The sequence below is a fragment of the Bufo gargarizans genome, chromosome 1 (assembly GCF_014858855.1).
Source record: "Bufo gargarizans isolate SCDJY-AF-19 chromosome 1, ASM1485885v1, whole genome shotgun sequence".
Lineage (NCBI taxonomy): Eukaryota > Metazoa > Chordata > Amphibia > Anura > Bufonidae > Bufo > Bufo gargarizans.
In genome coordinates, this window is record NC_058080.1 from 650,353,811 (window position 1) to 650,368,826 (window position 15,016).

The window sequence follows — 15,016 nt, forward strand, 5'->3', positions numbered from 1 at the left end:
ACACACAGACTGACCCTTCAGACCAGTGATTGTGAACCTTTTAGAGACCAAGTCCCCAAACTGCAACCCAAAACCCACTTATTTATCGCAAAGTGCCAACATGGCAACTTAACCTGAATACCAATATAGTATCTTCCATGTACTTTATCATATAGCTATAATAGCTGCCTACATTCAATGCGCTGCCTGTGCTGTTCATAGTGCGCCCTGAGCTGATGAATGGCAGGAAAGTTCTAAGGTGTATTGGTACGCCATAGACTTTTGCAAGGGTGCGGGTGCCGACAGAGAGGTTTCTGAGTATCGTCTCTGGTACCCGTGCCATAGGTTCACCACCACTGCTTTAGACTAATTTGCATTAAAGGAGTTATCTGGTTTTAGAAGGACACTGGACAACCCAGGGAATCCACCTTCAATAAAAAAGTTATCATTACTTACCTAGCTAACCTGAACGCCACTCCCGCTCTCCTGGACAGGATTGTTCACCCAGTGTTCTAACAAAAATCCTTACTTTGTGAAAATACTTTAACCCTCGTGACTTTTGGGGGGGTGAGCCTCAAGTTCTGGGGGTGTGCGCCTCAGCGCAAGCGCACTACCACGCACGCGCGGATTGTGAAATCTCCTTACCCTCACTAGGGTTAGGGTTATGCCCCCCAATATGCTGCCCCCCCCCCCCCCCGGATGGCTGATAGTGCTGGGAGCAATAGGAGATTTCACAATTCGCATGTGCACAGTGTGAGGGTAAGGAGAAAAGACCGTCAGATCTCCTTACCCCCGAGGGCGCACGTGCGGTGTCCGTGAGTCAGCGATCCCTGTAATTTTAGCTTTCCCGTGCCGTGGTATTGCGCTTGCACACCCCCGAAAGTTGAGGCGCACACCCCCAGAAGTTGAGGCGCATACCCCCGGAAGTCACGAGGAGTAAGGTATTTTCACGAAGTAAGGATTTTTGTTACAACACCGGCTGTACTGGTGACGTCACACTGACAACATGTGGCCAGTGCAGCAAAGTGAACAGATACTGGCCAGTATAATGGGATCGACGGCACACCACTTCTTTATTGCAAGCAGATCTCCTGTCTTGTCCAGTTTCCTTCTGAAACCGGCCAAACCCTTTAAAGTGAAAGTTACTGAAAAGGCGCAATAAAGAGCTAACAGATATAATGTAACTGGAAATATATTGAAACTGATGCTGAATAAATCTAAAATATTGACAGTTTCCAAACTTGTGATTATTGTGTGTTATAGTTTACTGCCAATGTATTTCAGAATGTAATTGAAAGGGGTTGTACAGGATCAAAAATGCTGCTTTCTTCCCAAATTAGGGATGTGTACCACTGTAGCTTAGTCCTAATTCCTTCAGTGGAGCTGAGTTGCAGTACAAGACACAAACCAGGCACATATGTGGCACTATTTCTGGAAGAATGCGGCCATGTTTTGCTCTTGAAAGTTTAAAGTGTATTTTTACCAGGATAGAATGTATCCCCTATCCACAGCATAGGGGAGAAGCTTCTGATGGTGGGGTCTCTCATGAGAATGGAGCCCATAGAGAATTAATTAATTGGCAGTGTGCATGTTTTACTACTGCTTCATTCATTCGTGTAAATCGGGACCACCGTTATTGTCTAAGTACAAGTTCTTTAAGTTATATTTTCAAGGCTCTTTAATGGGTCTGTACTGCTGCAGTTTTCTTTGTACTATATACTGTACTTGTATGAATGCTTGCTAATTCTTGACCATAGTCCTCCCCTATTTGTGAACCTGCCCCAAGCCTACCTTCATCTTTCACATTTTGATGTGTTTATTTTTTTCCACATACAGTTTTTATTTTAGCCAAAGTGAGGATAAAGTCAGGAAAATATAAGATGCCTAGCATTTCCTTGAGGCCATGTGCACTGGAACTTAAATCCTTGTCAAAATCCATATGTCTTAGAGGAATTTCATGCAAATGTCGTCCTGGATTTCACCTTTTTTGCATTGTAATCAGAAACAAATCCATTGCAGATCATAGCATGTTGCAGATTTTAAAACCCTCAGCATGTTCTGAAACCAGAAAGGAATTTTTCAGCTGCCTGTAGAAGGGGCTTTTTCTAACCTCCTTTCACTTGCATTATATTCTACTTTGATGCTGATTTTTATTCTGGAATACAGACTGAAATCCTCATCACTTCCACTGTCAATGCGCTTGGCATTATACTTTTTGCTGTGTAGAATCTACTACATATAAAAAATTGCACAAAAACTGCAATATGTGAACTTCTGTTATAATATATACAAGATCTTTACAAGTAAATAAATAAATAAATAAATACTTTGTTTCTTTAGATGTAAACGAATGTGAAAGGGATCCATGTCGGAATGGTGGAATTTGCACAGATCTTGTGGCTAACTACTCTTGTGAATGCCCCGGTGAATACATGGGAAGGAACTGCCAGTACAGTGAGTAGATCTATTGCTTGGTTGATACAATTATACCTGCAAGGTTCCTGTGCGGACAGACAAATTTATCGAAACATTTCCACAATTACTTAAGGCGTAAGGATCATCTTGTCTTGGAATTCCGCTTTTACAACACGATCAGGCTGAGAATGTGATTTCTTTTGTAAGAGGCATGTTGCATCTGATGAATAGAGGAGATATCAATCGTGTGAGTCTGGTGTCTGCTTAATTTACTATCCAAATGCTCTGCATATCAAACATAGCGCAGGCTCCTATCAGCTCTGCAGATCTGTGCCGTCTTCATGATAGGGACCAACATCTATTTTTCTATTACCATGCTAAGGCAAATGCTTTCTTGTTAATCTCTTGAGCCTCCCATTGTAATCTTATATTGATGTATTGTGCTGCAGGAATGTAGCGAGCTGTATAGTTAATAGGATGTATCACTTTACACCATATACATACTGACAACCAAATAATACTGATGCTTCCATCAGGAGAGGGGTGCAGATTTTTAAACTGAGTGGGGCAGATTTACTAATGAAAATGCACCATTTTTTGGCACAAAACTGGCGTGCATGCCTTGCATCACATCTACTGTTTTACCAACTTTTTTGAGACTCATCTGACAATGGGTGTAGCCTAACTAGAAAAGGGGTGTAGGTTTTCTAGAAAGGGACATGACCTAAAAATGTTGTTACATTTTTGGAATAAAACTAGACCAACTAATGATTGGTGTAAACTTAGGCCTTGATTTATCATTCCTTCTCACCAGAATTCTGGCATTCAAAAAGTCGCAAAAATAGCGCTTTTGCGACTTTCAGCGCTCACGTGATTGAACAATTTTGCAACTTGTTGCATTTTTTCACCATTCACTCCAGTTTTGTAATGTGAGTAGAAAAGTGAATGCGGTTAGCGAAGTTAATGAGTTTCCCTCCAGATAATTTTTATTTATTTATTTAGAAATAGCTGCAATATCACTCCAGGAGGAGGGTGGAGTAGGAAAACTGGAGTCGCTTCTCTAGACAAAAGTGTTAGGTCTAAGGATAAAACAAATTTATCAAGTAACATGAGACATTTAATAAATGTGGCTTAAAGTACTCTAAGGCTGGTTTCACACGGACGTTGCGGGAAAAGATGCGTGTGCGTTTCAGGAACATGCACGATTTTCCACGAGAGTGCAAAACATTGTAATGCATTTTGCATGCGCGTGAGAAAAATCTGCATGTTTGGTACCCAGACCCGGACTTCTTCACAGAAGTTCGGGTTTGGGTTAGGTGTTGTGTAGATTTAATTATTTTCCCTTATAACATGTTATAAGGGAAAATAATAGCATTCTTAATGCAGAATGCATAGTACAATAGGGCTTAAGGGGTTAAAAAAAAAATATGTAACTCACCTTAATCCACTTGTTTGCGCAGCCCAGCTTCTCTTTTCTTCTTTCTTCAGGACCTTTGATGACATCACTGCGCTTATCACATGGTCCATCACATGATCCATCACCATGTGATGATCGCAGTGACGTCACCACAGGTCCTTTTCCTGTGCACAGCAAAGATGAAAACAAGTGGATTAAGGTGAGTTTACTTATTTTTTAATTTTTTTAACCCCTCCAGCCCTATTGTACTATATATTCTGTATTAAGAATGCTTTTATTTTTCCTTGTAACCAAGTTATAAGGCAAAATAATAATGATCGGGTAGCCAACTCGATCGTCTCCTAGCAACAGTGCATGAAAATTGCACCGCATCCGTACTTGCTTGCGGTTGCTTGAGTTTTTTACGCAGCCCCATTCACTTCTATGGGAAAAATTAAAAATATAGAACATGCTGCAATTTTCACGCAACGCACAAGTGATGCGTGAAAATCACCGCTCATGTAAGCAGCCCCATAGAAATTAATGGGTCCGTATTCAGTACGGGTGCAATGCATTCACCTCACGAAATCTCGCCCGTGTGAAAAGGGCCTAACACAGATTTAAGTAAAACTGACTTCAAATTTTCCCCTCATGATAAATTCTCCCGCTAGACTTTACCACAGTAGACAGTTTTCATAGCGCATGGACAGATTTTTTGGCGCATGGAAAACATTTTTGGCGCACAGACAAAATTCTAGCATAAATCTGATGCAGAATTTACGACACTCCAAATTTACAAAAATGTAGTAAATTAACATTAAGGGTTTATTCACATGACCGTGTTAAGCCCGTGCTCGTGCTGTGGACCACAAATTACAGTCCGCAATGCATGGGCGTTGACCGTGGCCCATCCGCATGGGGATCACGGACCCATTCACTTGAATTGGTCCGCGATCCGTCCGTTCCGCAAAAAGATAGAGCAAGTTCTATCTTTTTGCAGTGAGGAGGCATGGAACCCCAGGAAGCACTCCATAGTACTTGCGTAGTGTTCCATTCCTTGCTTCTGTTCCGCATCGTTCCGCATCTCCGGATTTGCGGACGCGATGCCCGTGTATTGCGGATCCGCAAATGCAGGGCTCAATGCGGCAACGGGCAGAACACGTTCATGTGAATGAGCCCTTAGACTGTGTAAAGTACGACACTATTAGTAAATTTGCCCCATTACTAAAAAAAAAACATTTTTTATAATATTTTGGATGTTTTCCTTTTCAGTATTATGCCACTGAAAATGTAATCTTTGTACGAGGCATGTTGCGTCTGATGAATAGAGGAGATATCAATCGTGTGAGTCTGGTGTCTGCTTAATTTACTATCCAACTGCTCTGCATATCAAACATAATGCAGGCTCCTATTTTATAATATTTTGGATGTTTTTCTTTTCAGTATTATGCCACTGAAAATGAAATACTAAATACTGTCCTTTTGTAGCAGTCTGCGCAAAATGATAACATGTCCTATGTACATAGGTACTCCATTGTCAGTTTACTGCAGTTGTGAGGGGGGAAATGTGAATGTGTCCGCCATGCTAAAAGTTCAAACAAAGAGGATGTTAAAGAGCCAGGGCAGGAAAATTATACATGGAGTGAAATTAACATTTATGGGGGTGATTTACGATCAGAAATACGCCTATATTGGATGTATTTCTGGTGCAGATTTCAGCCCAAAGGTAATTTGCACTGCAATCTGAGACTTTTCCCTGTTTACGTTATGTCTAAAAAAGTGGTTGTGGTGTGGGCGGAGAAGGGGACGAGCCGGCAGGTCCATCTCATCCACCATTTTCTATATCTGTTTTAGGCCTCTTGCACACAAACGTTTAATTCTCCGTTTCCGTTCCGTTTTTGCAGATTCCGTGTGCATTCCATATGCATTTAATTTCCGTATATCCGTTCTGCTGAAAGATAGAACTTGTCCTATTATTGCCCGCAAATAACGATCTGTGGCCCCATTCAAGACAATGGGTCAGCAAAAAAATACAGAATGCATACAGAACACATCCGTATGTCATCTGTTTTTTGCGGATGCATGCCCACTTTGCCCATGTGTTTACTGTTAAAAACAATTACTTTACATTACAGTAAAACTGCGCAAACAACGGATCGCATACGGAAACTGTTGCGGAGCTTCAAGGTATACCCTCCATATCTTCACTGCAAGAGGCCAAATCCATACGGTCATGTTCAAGAGGCCTTAGGTGTAGAAAATTGTCTAAATGAAAGGCAGCAAGGAAGCTGGAAGGGTCTACATAACTGTATTGCCAGTGCAGGGGCTTATTAAGATCGGCGTCTAAAACATCCATCCATTTTTTTGTAAAAAAAATAAATAAAAAAATATAATAATACAATTAATGAAAGTGTCCCTTTAAGATTCTTATTGTATTTGTTTGTTTCTTTGTTTGTTTTACTCCTTTGGGACTCTGCTGATTGTTGTATTGACTCCATACCTCTTCTAAGTTTTACAATGATCCTATTGAGATTTAAGAGCTCCTATTGTACAGTACCTTAGTAAGCCTATGATTTCCGGTAGGCATATTTATAACAGTTGAATTGCATGTCAACTCTCAACTTCTTCTCTAGAAGTATTTCTCCTAGGGGAAAATAGCCTCATACAACGCTGAACTTAAGCGCCATATTGCTTGGCCCATTAAGAACCCACAGATCCCTCTATGGGACCCTACTGTACATCCGTAGGCCTCTGATTTCAAGAAAGCCCATTTCTCTGATGGATCCCTTATGTATCAAACAGGCAAAAGATGCAGCAGATGTCATATTTTGGGGGGTGTTCTTATCCTCTAAGCATTGTGCCTAAGGGAAAATACTATTATATATTGATTCATGGAGATATAATACAGCATTCTACACTGAACAAAAATATAAACTCAACATTTTTGGTTTTGCTCCCATTTTGCATGAGCTGAATTCAAAGATCTGAAACATTTTCTACATTCACAAAAGACCCATTACTCTCAAATATTGTTCACGAATCTGTCTAAATCTGTGTTAGTGAGCACTTCTACTTTGCCGAGATAATCCATCCCACCTCACAGGTATGGCATATCAAGGTGCTGATTAGACAGCATGAATATTGCACAGATGTGCCTTAGACTGCCCACAATAAAAGCCAACTCTGAAATGCGCACAGTTTTGACTTACTGGGTGGGTCAGTATCTGTTGTGGCCACCATTTGCCTCACGCAGTGCAACACACCTCCGTCGCATAGAGTTGATCAGGTTGTTGATTGTGGCCTGTGGAATGTTGGTCCACTCCTCATCAATAGCTGTGCGAGGTTGCAGAATATTGGCATGAATTGGAACACGCTGTCGTATACGCCGATCCAGAGCATCCCAACCATGCACAATGGGTAACATGTCCGGTGAGTATGCTGGCCATCCAAGATCTGGGATGTTCTCAGATTTCAGGAATTGTGTACAGATCCTTGTAATATGGGGCCGTGCATTATCCTGCTGCAACATGAGGCGATGGTCGTGGATGAATGGCACAACAATGGGCCTCAGGATCTCGTCACGCTATCTCTGTGCATTCAAAATGCCATTAATGAAATGCACCTGTGTTCATTGTCCATAACATATGCCTTCCCATACCATATCCCCGCTGCCACCATGGGCCACCCAAGCCACAATGCTAACGTCAGCAAACCGCTCACCCACACGATGCCACACATGATGTCTGCCATCTGCCCTGAACAGTGAAAACTGGGACTCATCCGTGAACAGAATGCCTCTGCAACGTACCAAACAGCATGTGAGCATTTGCCCACTCAAGTCCGTTACGACAAACTGCAGTCAGGTCCAGACCCCTCCCTATGAGGATGACGAGCATGCAGATGAGCTTCCCTGAGACGGTTTCTGACAGTTTGTGCAGAGCTTATTTGGTTATGCAAACCGATTGTTTCTGCAGCTGTCCGGATGGCTTGTCTCAGACGATCATGGAGGTGAACATGCTGGATGTGGAGGTCCTGGGCTGGTGTGGTTACACATGTTCTCTGGTTGTGAGGCCGGTTGGATGTACTGCCAAATTCTCTAAAGCGCCTTTGTAGACGGCTTATGATAGAGAAATGAACATTCATTGCACGGGCAACAGCTCTCGTAGACATTCCTGCAGTCAGCATGCCAATTGTACGCTCCCTCAAACGTTGCAACATCTGTGACATTGTGGTGTGTGATCAAACTGCACATTTCAGAGTGGCCTTTTATTGTGGGCAGTCTAAGACACACCTGTGCAATATTCATGCTGTCTAATCAGCACCTTGATATGCCACACCTGTGAGGTGGCATGGATTATCTCAGTAAATGAGATAACACAGATTTAGACAGATTTGTGAACAATATTTGAGAGTAATGGGTCTTTTGTGTATGTAGAAAATGTTTCAGATCTTTGAGTTTAGCTCATGCAAAATGGGAGCAAAACCAGAAGTGTTGCGTTTACATTTTTGTTCAGTGTATGTAGTGTCTACAGCTCCTTACTACAAAGCCACAGGGATTCCCTTCCATAGTACAAAGTAACAGGGACTCCATGTGTCCTATACAGGCTCCGTGCATGCAGTTCTGCCTTGGATTTAATATGAAAAGCAAATATTACTGTGAAATGCGTCATGCTCCAGGTGTTCTGACCATTTTTTAACCTTTACAGTGGGAACGCAGTCCAATTATTATTCATGTGTTGATCCCGGTGTGCATATTCCCTCTCCCTGCTAGAATGTTGATACTAATAGGGTTTAAATTGTATTCATATCTACCATTTCATCCCTGTTGTTATTCCTCACACACATTTTTATTTTGTTGCTTAAGGTAAAAATCTGCCTTTTCTTGTAGTATGGTTTGTTTTCACTGATGTTGGGATTTAAATGTATGAATAGAAAATAATACCTTTCCTAAGAATTTCAACGATAACATTTCTGCTATTTTTGAGTTGTCGAAACAAATGGCAAAGACAATGGAGGAGATTTATTAATACTGGGGAGATTTACTAAGCTAAATGCACCAGAATTCTGGATCAATTAGCGCCCCCAAAGAACAGTTTTGTGCAAGATGTGTTAGGTGTTTAAGATCCTTTTTTGCACCTCGCTAGACAGAGTCTAGAAAATGTTTGTGGCTTAGAAAAAGGTGGGAGTGACTTGTATGCGCCAATAATTTCATCATACAGTAAGCCCACCAAGAGTGCAACGTGTCTAGCACGATGCAGCAAATATATCACACAGCATGAGCCACAACCTTGAAAGCCACAACGTTCATTTGGTTATGTTAATGATTTTTGCACTTTTTTCAGTCATACATGGTCCTTTATTGTTGTCATTTTTATTTTAGTATTTTTTGCTTTTATATTTTTTATAACTTTAACAGTCATTTTGATATATGGGATGTATAGGTTATGGTGGCTGGGGCTAGAAGCTGTGGTGCGGCATGTGGTGACTTTTTTATTTTGTCTTATTTTATTTTTATTTTTGTTTTACACTTTGTACTGTCATGAAGTAATACAAGATCTTTGGGGGAGATTTAACATTACATTTTTTTTGCTGCTGATTTCTCCTGCTGACTCAGTAGCACCAGTTACAGAGGGAACACAGCCCTCAGAGCGGTTGTACATCTCTCTATAATAGTTGGGGTGAACCTATGGCACAGGGGCCAGAAGCGGCACTCACAGCCCTCTCTGTGGGCACCCGCACCCAGGAAACAGTCTATGGTGCACCAATATGCCTTAGACTTTTCCTGCCGTTCATCAGCACAGGGCGCACTATGAACAGCACAGGCAGCGCATTGAATGTAGGCAGCTATTATAGCGAACTGATGAAGTACATGGAAGATATATTATATTCGGCTGTAGTATTCAGGTTAAATTACTGTGTTGGCACTTTGCGATAAATAAGTGGGTTTTGGGTTGCTGTTTGGGCACTCGGTCTCTAAAAGGTTTGCCAACACTGTTCTATAACATCCCTTCAGAGCTGATTTATGTCTTATAAGACCCAGCCAGCTTTGCAGACTCCTGGCCTAGGTTATGTGACGGCTGGGACTGGAGAAGGAAGTAGCATAGCCACTTCCTGATCTGTATACACTGCGCTCGTTGAGCACTCTGAATAAAGCAATGGGGCAAGGCAGGGATGTTGAAAAGCCATCCCTGTCTTCTCTATGAGAAGCCTTGTTGTCACTGACAGTGTGCTCTGGGCAACTGCGCTGAGATATCAGCCACCACCGGGATGTATATAGTCAACGGACAGTCAGCAAGGTTAAATAGTCTGCCCAATTGTTTTCAATTTAGACATCTTAAAACTAGACTAGGTAGGCAGAACAAACACAACATTTATCACAGAGGCACATTAAAGCCATTTCCGTTTTCTAAACCACACCCCTTTCCCTAGACTTTTTCAATAAGTGACTAGGGAGATACATTATGCGGAAGATTTATCAAAACCGGGCCAAAAAATCACTGCTTTATTTGCTCATAGCAACCAATCAGAATACACCTTTCATTTTTAAAAGGAGCTCTGATTGATATCGGCAACTAAGCCAGTTTTCCTTTGCACTAATTTTGATAATTTGCATATCTAAAACACATAAATGTGATGCAAGTGATGCACTACACAAGTTTATGGCATAAAAGGAGGCAGAATTTATCTTAGAAAAGCTCATTGTTTTTATTTTTAATTTTTTTTATTTCCATTTTAGTTTTATAGTTTCAGTATATACAACAGTTTAATCTACAGTCATGTGAAAAAATTAGGACACCCTTTGAAAGCATGTGGTTTTTTGTAACATTTTTAATAAAAGGTTATTTCATCTCCGTTTCAACAATACAGAGAGATTAAAGTAATCCGACTAAACAAAGAAAACTGAAGAAAAGTCTTTTCAAGATCTTCTGTAAATGTCATTCTACAAAAATGCCTATTCTAACTGAGGAAAAAGATAGGACACCCTTGCCCCTAATAGCGAGTGTTACCTCCTTTGGCTGAAATAACTGCAGTGAGACGGTTCTTGTAGCCATCTACCAGTCTTCGACATCGGTCTGAGGAAATTTTACCCCACTCCTCAATGCAGAACTTTTTCAGCTGTGAGATGTTTGAGGGGTTTCTTGCACGTACAGCCCTTTTCAAGTCACCCCACAGCATCTCAATGGGATTCAAATCTGGACTTTGACTTGGCCATTCCAGGACTCTCCATTTCTTCTTTTTCAGCCAATCTTTGGTTGATTTACTAGTATGTTTTGGGTCATTGTCATGTTGCATGGTCCAGTTCCGCTTCAGCTTTAATTTTCTAACTGATGGTCTCACATGTTCTTCAAGCACCTTCTGATACACAGTAGAATTCATTGTGGATTCTATGATGGTGAGCTGACCAGGTCCTGCTGCAGCAAAGCAGCCCCAAACCATGACACTTCCACCTCCATGCTTCACAGTTGGTATGAGGTTCTTTTCTTGGAATGCTGTGTTTGGTTTACGCCAAACATGTCCTCTGCTGTTGTGTCCAAATAATTCAATTTTGGACTCATCTGTCCAAAGAACATTATTCCAGAAGTCCTGGTCTTTGTCAACTTTATCTCTGGCAAATGTCAGTCTGGCCTCGATGTTTCTCTTGGAAAGCAAAGGTTTCCTCCTTGCACACCTCCCATGCAAGTTAAACTTGTACAGTCTCTTTCTGATTGTAGAGGCATGTACTTCTACATCAACAGTAGCCAGAGCCTGCTGTAGTTCTCGAGATGACACTTTAGGGTTTTTGGAGACCTCTTTTAGCATCTTGCGGTCTGCTCTTGGGGTGAACTTGCTGGGGCGACCAGTCCTGGGCATGTTGGCAGTTGTTTTGAAAGCCCTCCACTTGTAGACTATCTTCCGGACAGTGGAATGGCTGATTTCAAAATCTTTTGAGATCTTTTTAAATCCCTTCCCAGACTCATAGGCTGCTACAATCTTTTTTCTGAAGTCCTCTGACAGCTCTTTTGCTCTCACCATGGTGCTCACTCTCACTTCAACAGTCAGGAGCACACCAAACTAAATGTCTGAGGTTTAAATAGGGCAAGCCTCATTCAACATGCAGAGTAACGATCTATTAATTATGTGCACCTGGTGTGATATACCTGTGTGAGATCTGAGCCAATTTAAGAGGGAATACATGTGAGGGTGTCCTATCTTTTTCCTCAGTTAGAATAGGCATTTTTGTAGAATGACATTTACAGAAGATCTTGAAAAGACTTTTCTTCAGTTTTCTTTGTTTAGTTGGATTACTTTAATCTCTCTGTATTGTTGAAACGGAGATGAAATAACCTTTTATTAAAAATGTTACAAAAAACCACATGCTTTCAAAGGGTGTCCTAATTTTTTCACATGACTGTATCTGAAATGTTTTTGAATCGTAAGCAGACATTTGGAGAAAACCCACATGAAAACACAGTCCATGCAGATGTTTCAATGCTTGAACTGACATCATACTTAGGGCTCATGCCCACGACCATGTGCCGGCCTGGCCCCTATAGCGGGTCTGCAAAATAAGGGCCCTGGTCATTCTGGCACCGCATCACGGATGTGGACCTATTCACTTGACCTATTCACCTTAAAAATAGAGTTGAGCGGACACCTGGATGTTCGAGTTCGGGACACGAACTTGACCCGAACTTGAACCCGAACCCCATTGAAGTCAGTGGGGACCGGAAAATACACTGGCTGCACGGCAGGTCAGCACCTCAAAGGCGTAAAGGGCAAGCTCAGGCCATGTGCCCAATTTGGAGACCCAGAAGTTGAAGGGGGCAGACTCGTCATTCAGTACGTGCAGGTGTGTGCACACATACTGCTCCACCATGTTGGTGAAATGCTGCCTCCTGCTAAGACGTTCCATATCAGCTGGTGATGCAAGTTGTTCTGGCATGCTGACAAAGCTTTTCCACATGTCGGCTATGCTAACCCTGCCTTCTGAGGTGCTGGTGGTGCTCCAGCTGCATTGGCAACCTCTTCCTCCTCCTCTGCCTTTGCCTTGTGCTTCCATTGTGGCCCCGCTGTCAGGTAGGAATGCCACCAGCAGTGTGTCTACCAGCGTGTGCTTGTTCTCGCGCATCTTACGATCACTCTCCAGTGGCGGAATTAAGGTCAGTACGTTGTCCTTTTAATCCAGCAGTGTGGCCACCCAGTAATCAGCACAAGTTGCGGAGACACTGCAGCATGTAATTGTATCCCCCCAGCCACGCAACAGTGATGGCCATGAGCTAGTTTGGGTGCCACCCTGCTGTGAACATGGTTCCTCCTCCTCCATCTCCTTCTCCTCATCCTCCAGGACTGTGCCCTGGCTGGACAATTGTGTACCTGGCGTTTGTGGGTGCAGGAACCCACCTGCCGCTGCTTGCACAGTCTGGTCAGCATGTGCAAGGTGGAGTTCCACCTTTTTGGCACATTGCATATGAGGCGGTGAGCAGGAAGGCCGAAGTTACGCTGCATCATTGACAGGCGAACAGCAGCAGGGTGAGAACGCCGAAAGTGCGCCCAGAGGGCCCCCACATGCAGCAGCTCTGACATATCAGGGCAATTTTTAAGGAACCTCTGCACCACAAAATTCAGCACATGCACCAGGCAAGTGATGTGCATCAAACCGGCTAGTCCCAGATCTTCTACAAGATTTCTACCATTATCACACACCACCAGGCCGGGCTTGAGGCTGACTGGCACCAACCACTCATCAGTCTGTTGTTCAAGGCCAGTCCACAGCTCCTGCACGTTGTAGGCTTTGTCCTCCAAACAGATACGTTTTAATACTGCCTGCTGTCGTTTACCCCTGGCTGTGCTGAACTTGGTGGTGAAGGTGTTATGCTGACTGGATGAGGAGGCGGTAGAGGATGAGGAAGCAGAGTAGGAGGAGGAAGCAACAGGAGGCAATAAGAAGCACCCTGCAATCCTCGGTGGTGAAGGACATGTGCCAAACTGCTATCCTCCTCAGGCCCAGCTGCCACTGCAATTACCCAGTGTGCTGTTAGGGAGATATAACGTCCCTTACCGTGCTTACTGATCCACGTATCCGTAGTTAGGTGGAACTTGCCATAGATGGTGTTGCACAGTGCACACCTGATTTTGTCCCCTACTTGGTTTTGCAGGGAAGGGATGGCTCGCCTGGAAAAGTAGAAACGACTGGGCACGATGTACTGTGGGACAGCAACCGCCATAAGGCTTTCAAAAGTCTCCGTCTCCACCAGACGGAATGACAGCATTTCAAAAGCCAGTGATTTTGAAATGCTGGCATTCAGGGCGAGGGATCGCGGGTGGGTAGGGGGGTACTTCCTCTTCTGCTCCAGTGTTTGGGAGATGGAGAGCTGAACGCTTCCGTGGGACTTTGTGGAGATGCTTGGTGACCCAGGTGGTGATGTTACTGGCAGATCCTCTGTTTGCGGGGTGGCAGGTGCCACTTTCACTCCAGAGGTGGATAAGCAGGCCGAGACTGCAGCAGAATAGGAAATAAGAGACCTTTCCTGGTTTTTAAGGTGTCTACTTCACTTCAGCTTGTTCTTTGCACTTAGATGCCTGGTTATGCAGGTTGTGCTCAGGTTGAGAACGTTTATGCCTTGCCTCAGGCTCTGATTGCACAGCGTGCAAAGTTTCTTGTCGTTAGCGCAGTGTCTGAAGAACTGCCATGCCAGGGAACTCCTTGGAGCTGGCTTTGGTGTGCTCGGTCCCTTGCTGTGTTGGGCAGTAGCAGGCGTACTGTCTAGGGGACGGCCGCTCCGCTTTTGCGCCGCTCCGCTTTTGCGCCGCTCCGCTTTTGCGCCCTGCTCCCTCTTCTGCTGTGTTGGTGGCTCTATGAAACCACCGCCTCTTCCTTCGAACTACACAGGTCACTCGCATGACCTTGATTCCATGTGGGGTCGAGGACCATATTGTCCTCCACATAATCTTCCACCCAGTCTTCACCCCAGCCCTCCTTGTCGGTCTGCACACTTTTGAAAGCCACAGCAGTTTGCACCTGTGTTTCGTCATCGTCCGAGAGGTGCTGCGGTGGTCCTCCTAGGTGCTACTAGAGATGTCCCGAACTATTCGCCGGCGAACAGTTCCAGAAACATGATGGCGTTGTGGAATAGGTAGGGGCATTATGGTAGGTACGTGTGATCAATTTAAATCCTTTTGGGATGTTATTTTCATTTGTACTCTCTCATTACTAGTAAGAAACTGACTTGTTCTTCACTGGTAGCA

General features: G+C 43.4%; 1 protein-coding gene across 2 annotated transcripts in view; it reads left to right on the top strand.

Moving 5' to 3' along the window:
• EDIL3 (EGF like repeats and discoidin domains 3) overlaps positions 1 to 15,016 on the top strand; it is an 869,353-nt gene that overhangs the window by 481,927 nt on the left and 372,410 nt on the right. For both annotated transcript variants that reach the window (XM_044276012.1, XM_044276013.1), the window contains exon 4: positions 2,320 to 2,433. In XM_044276012.1, coding sequence (XP_044131947.1) covers positions 2,320 to 2,433 — 114 coding nt within the window. The remainder of the gene's footprint in view (positions 1 to 2,319; positions 2,434 to 15,016) is intronic.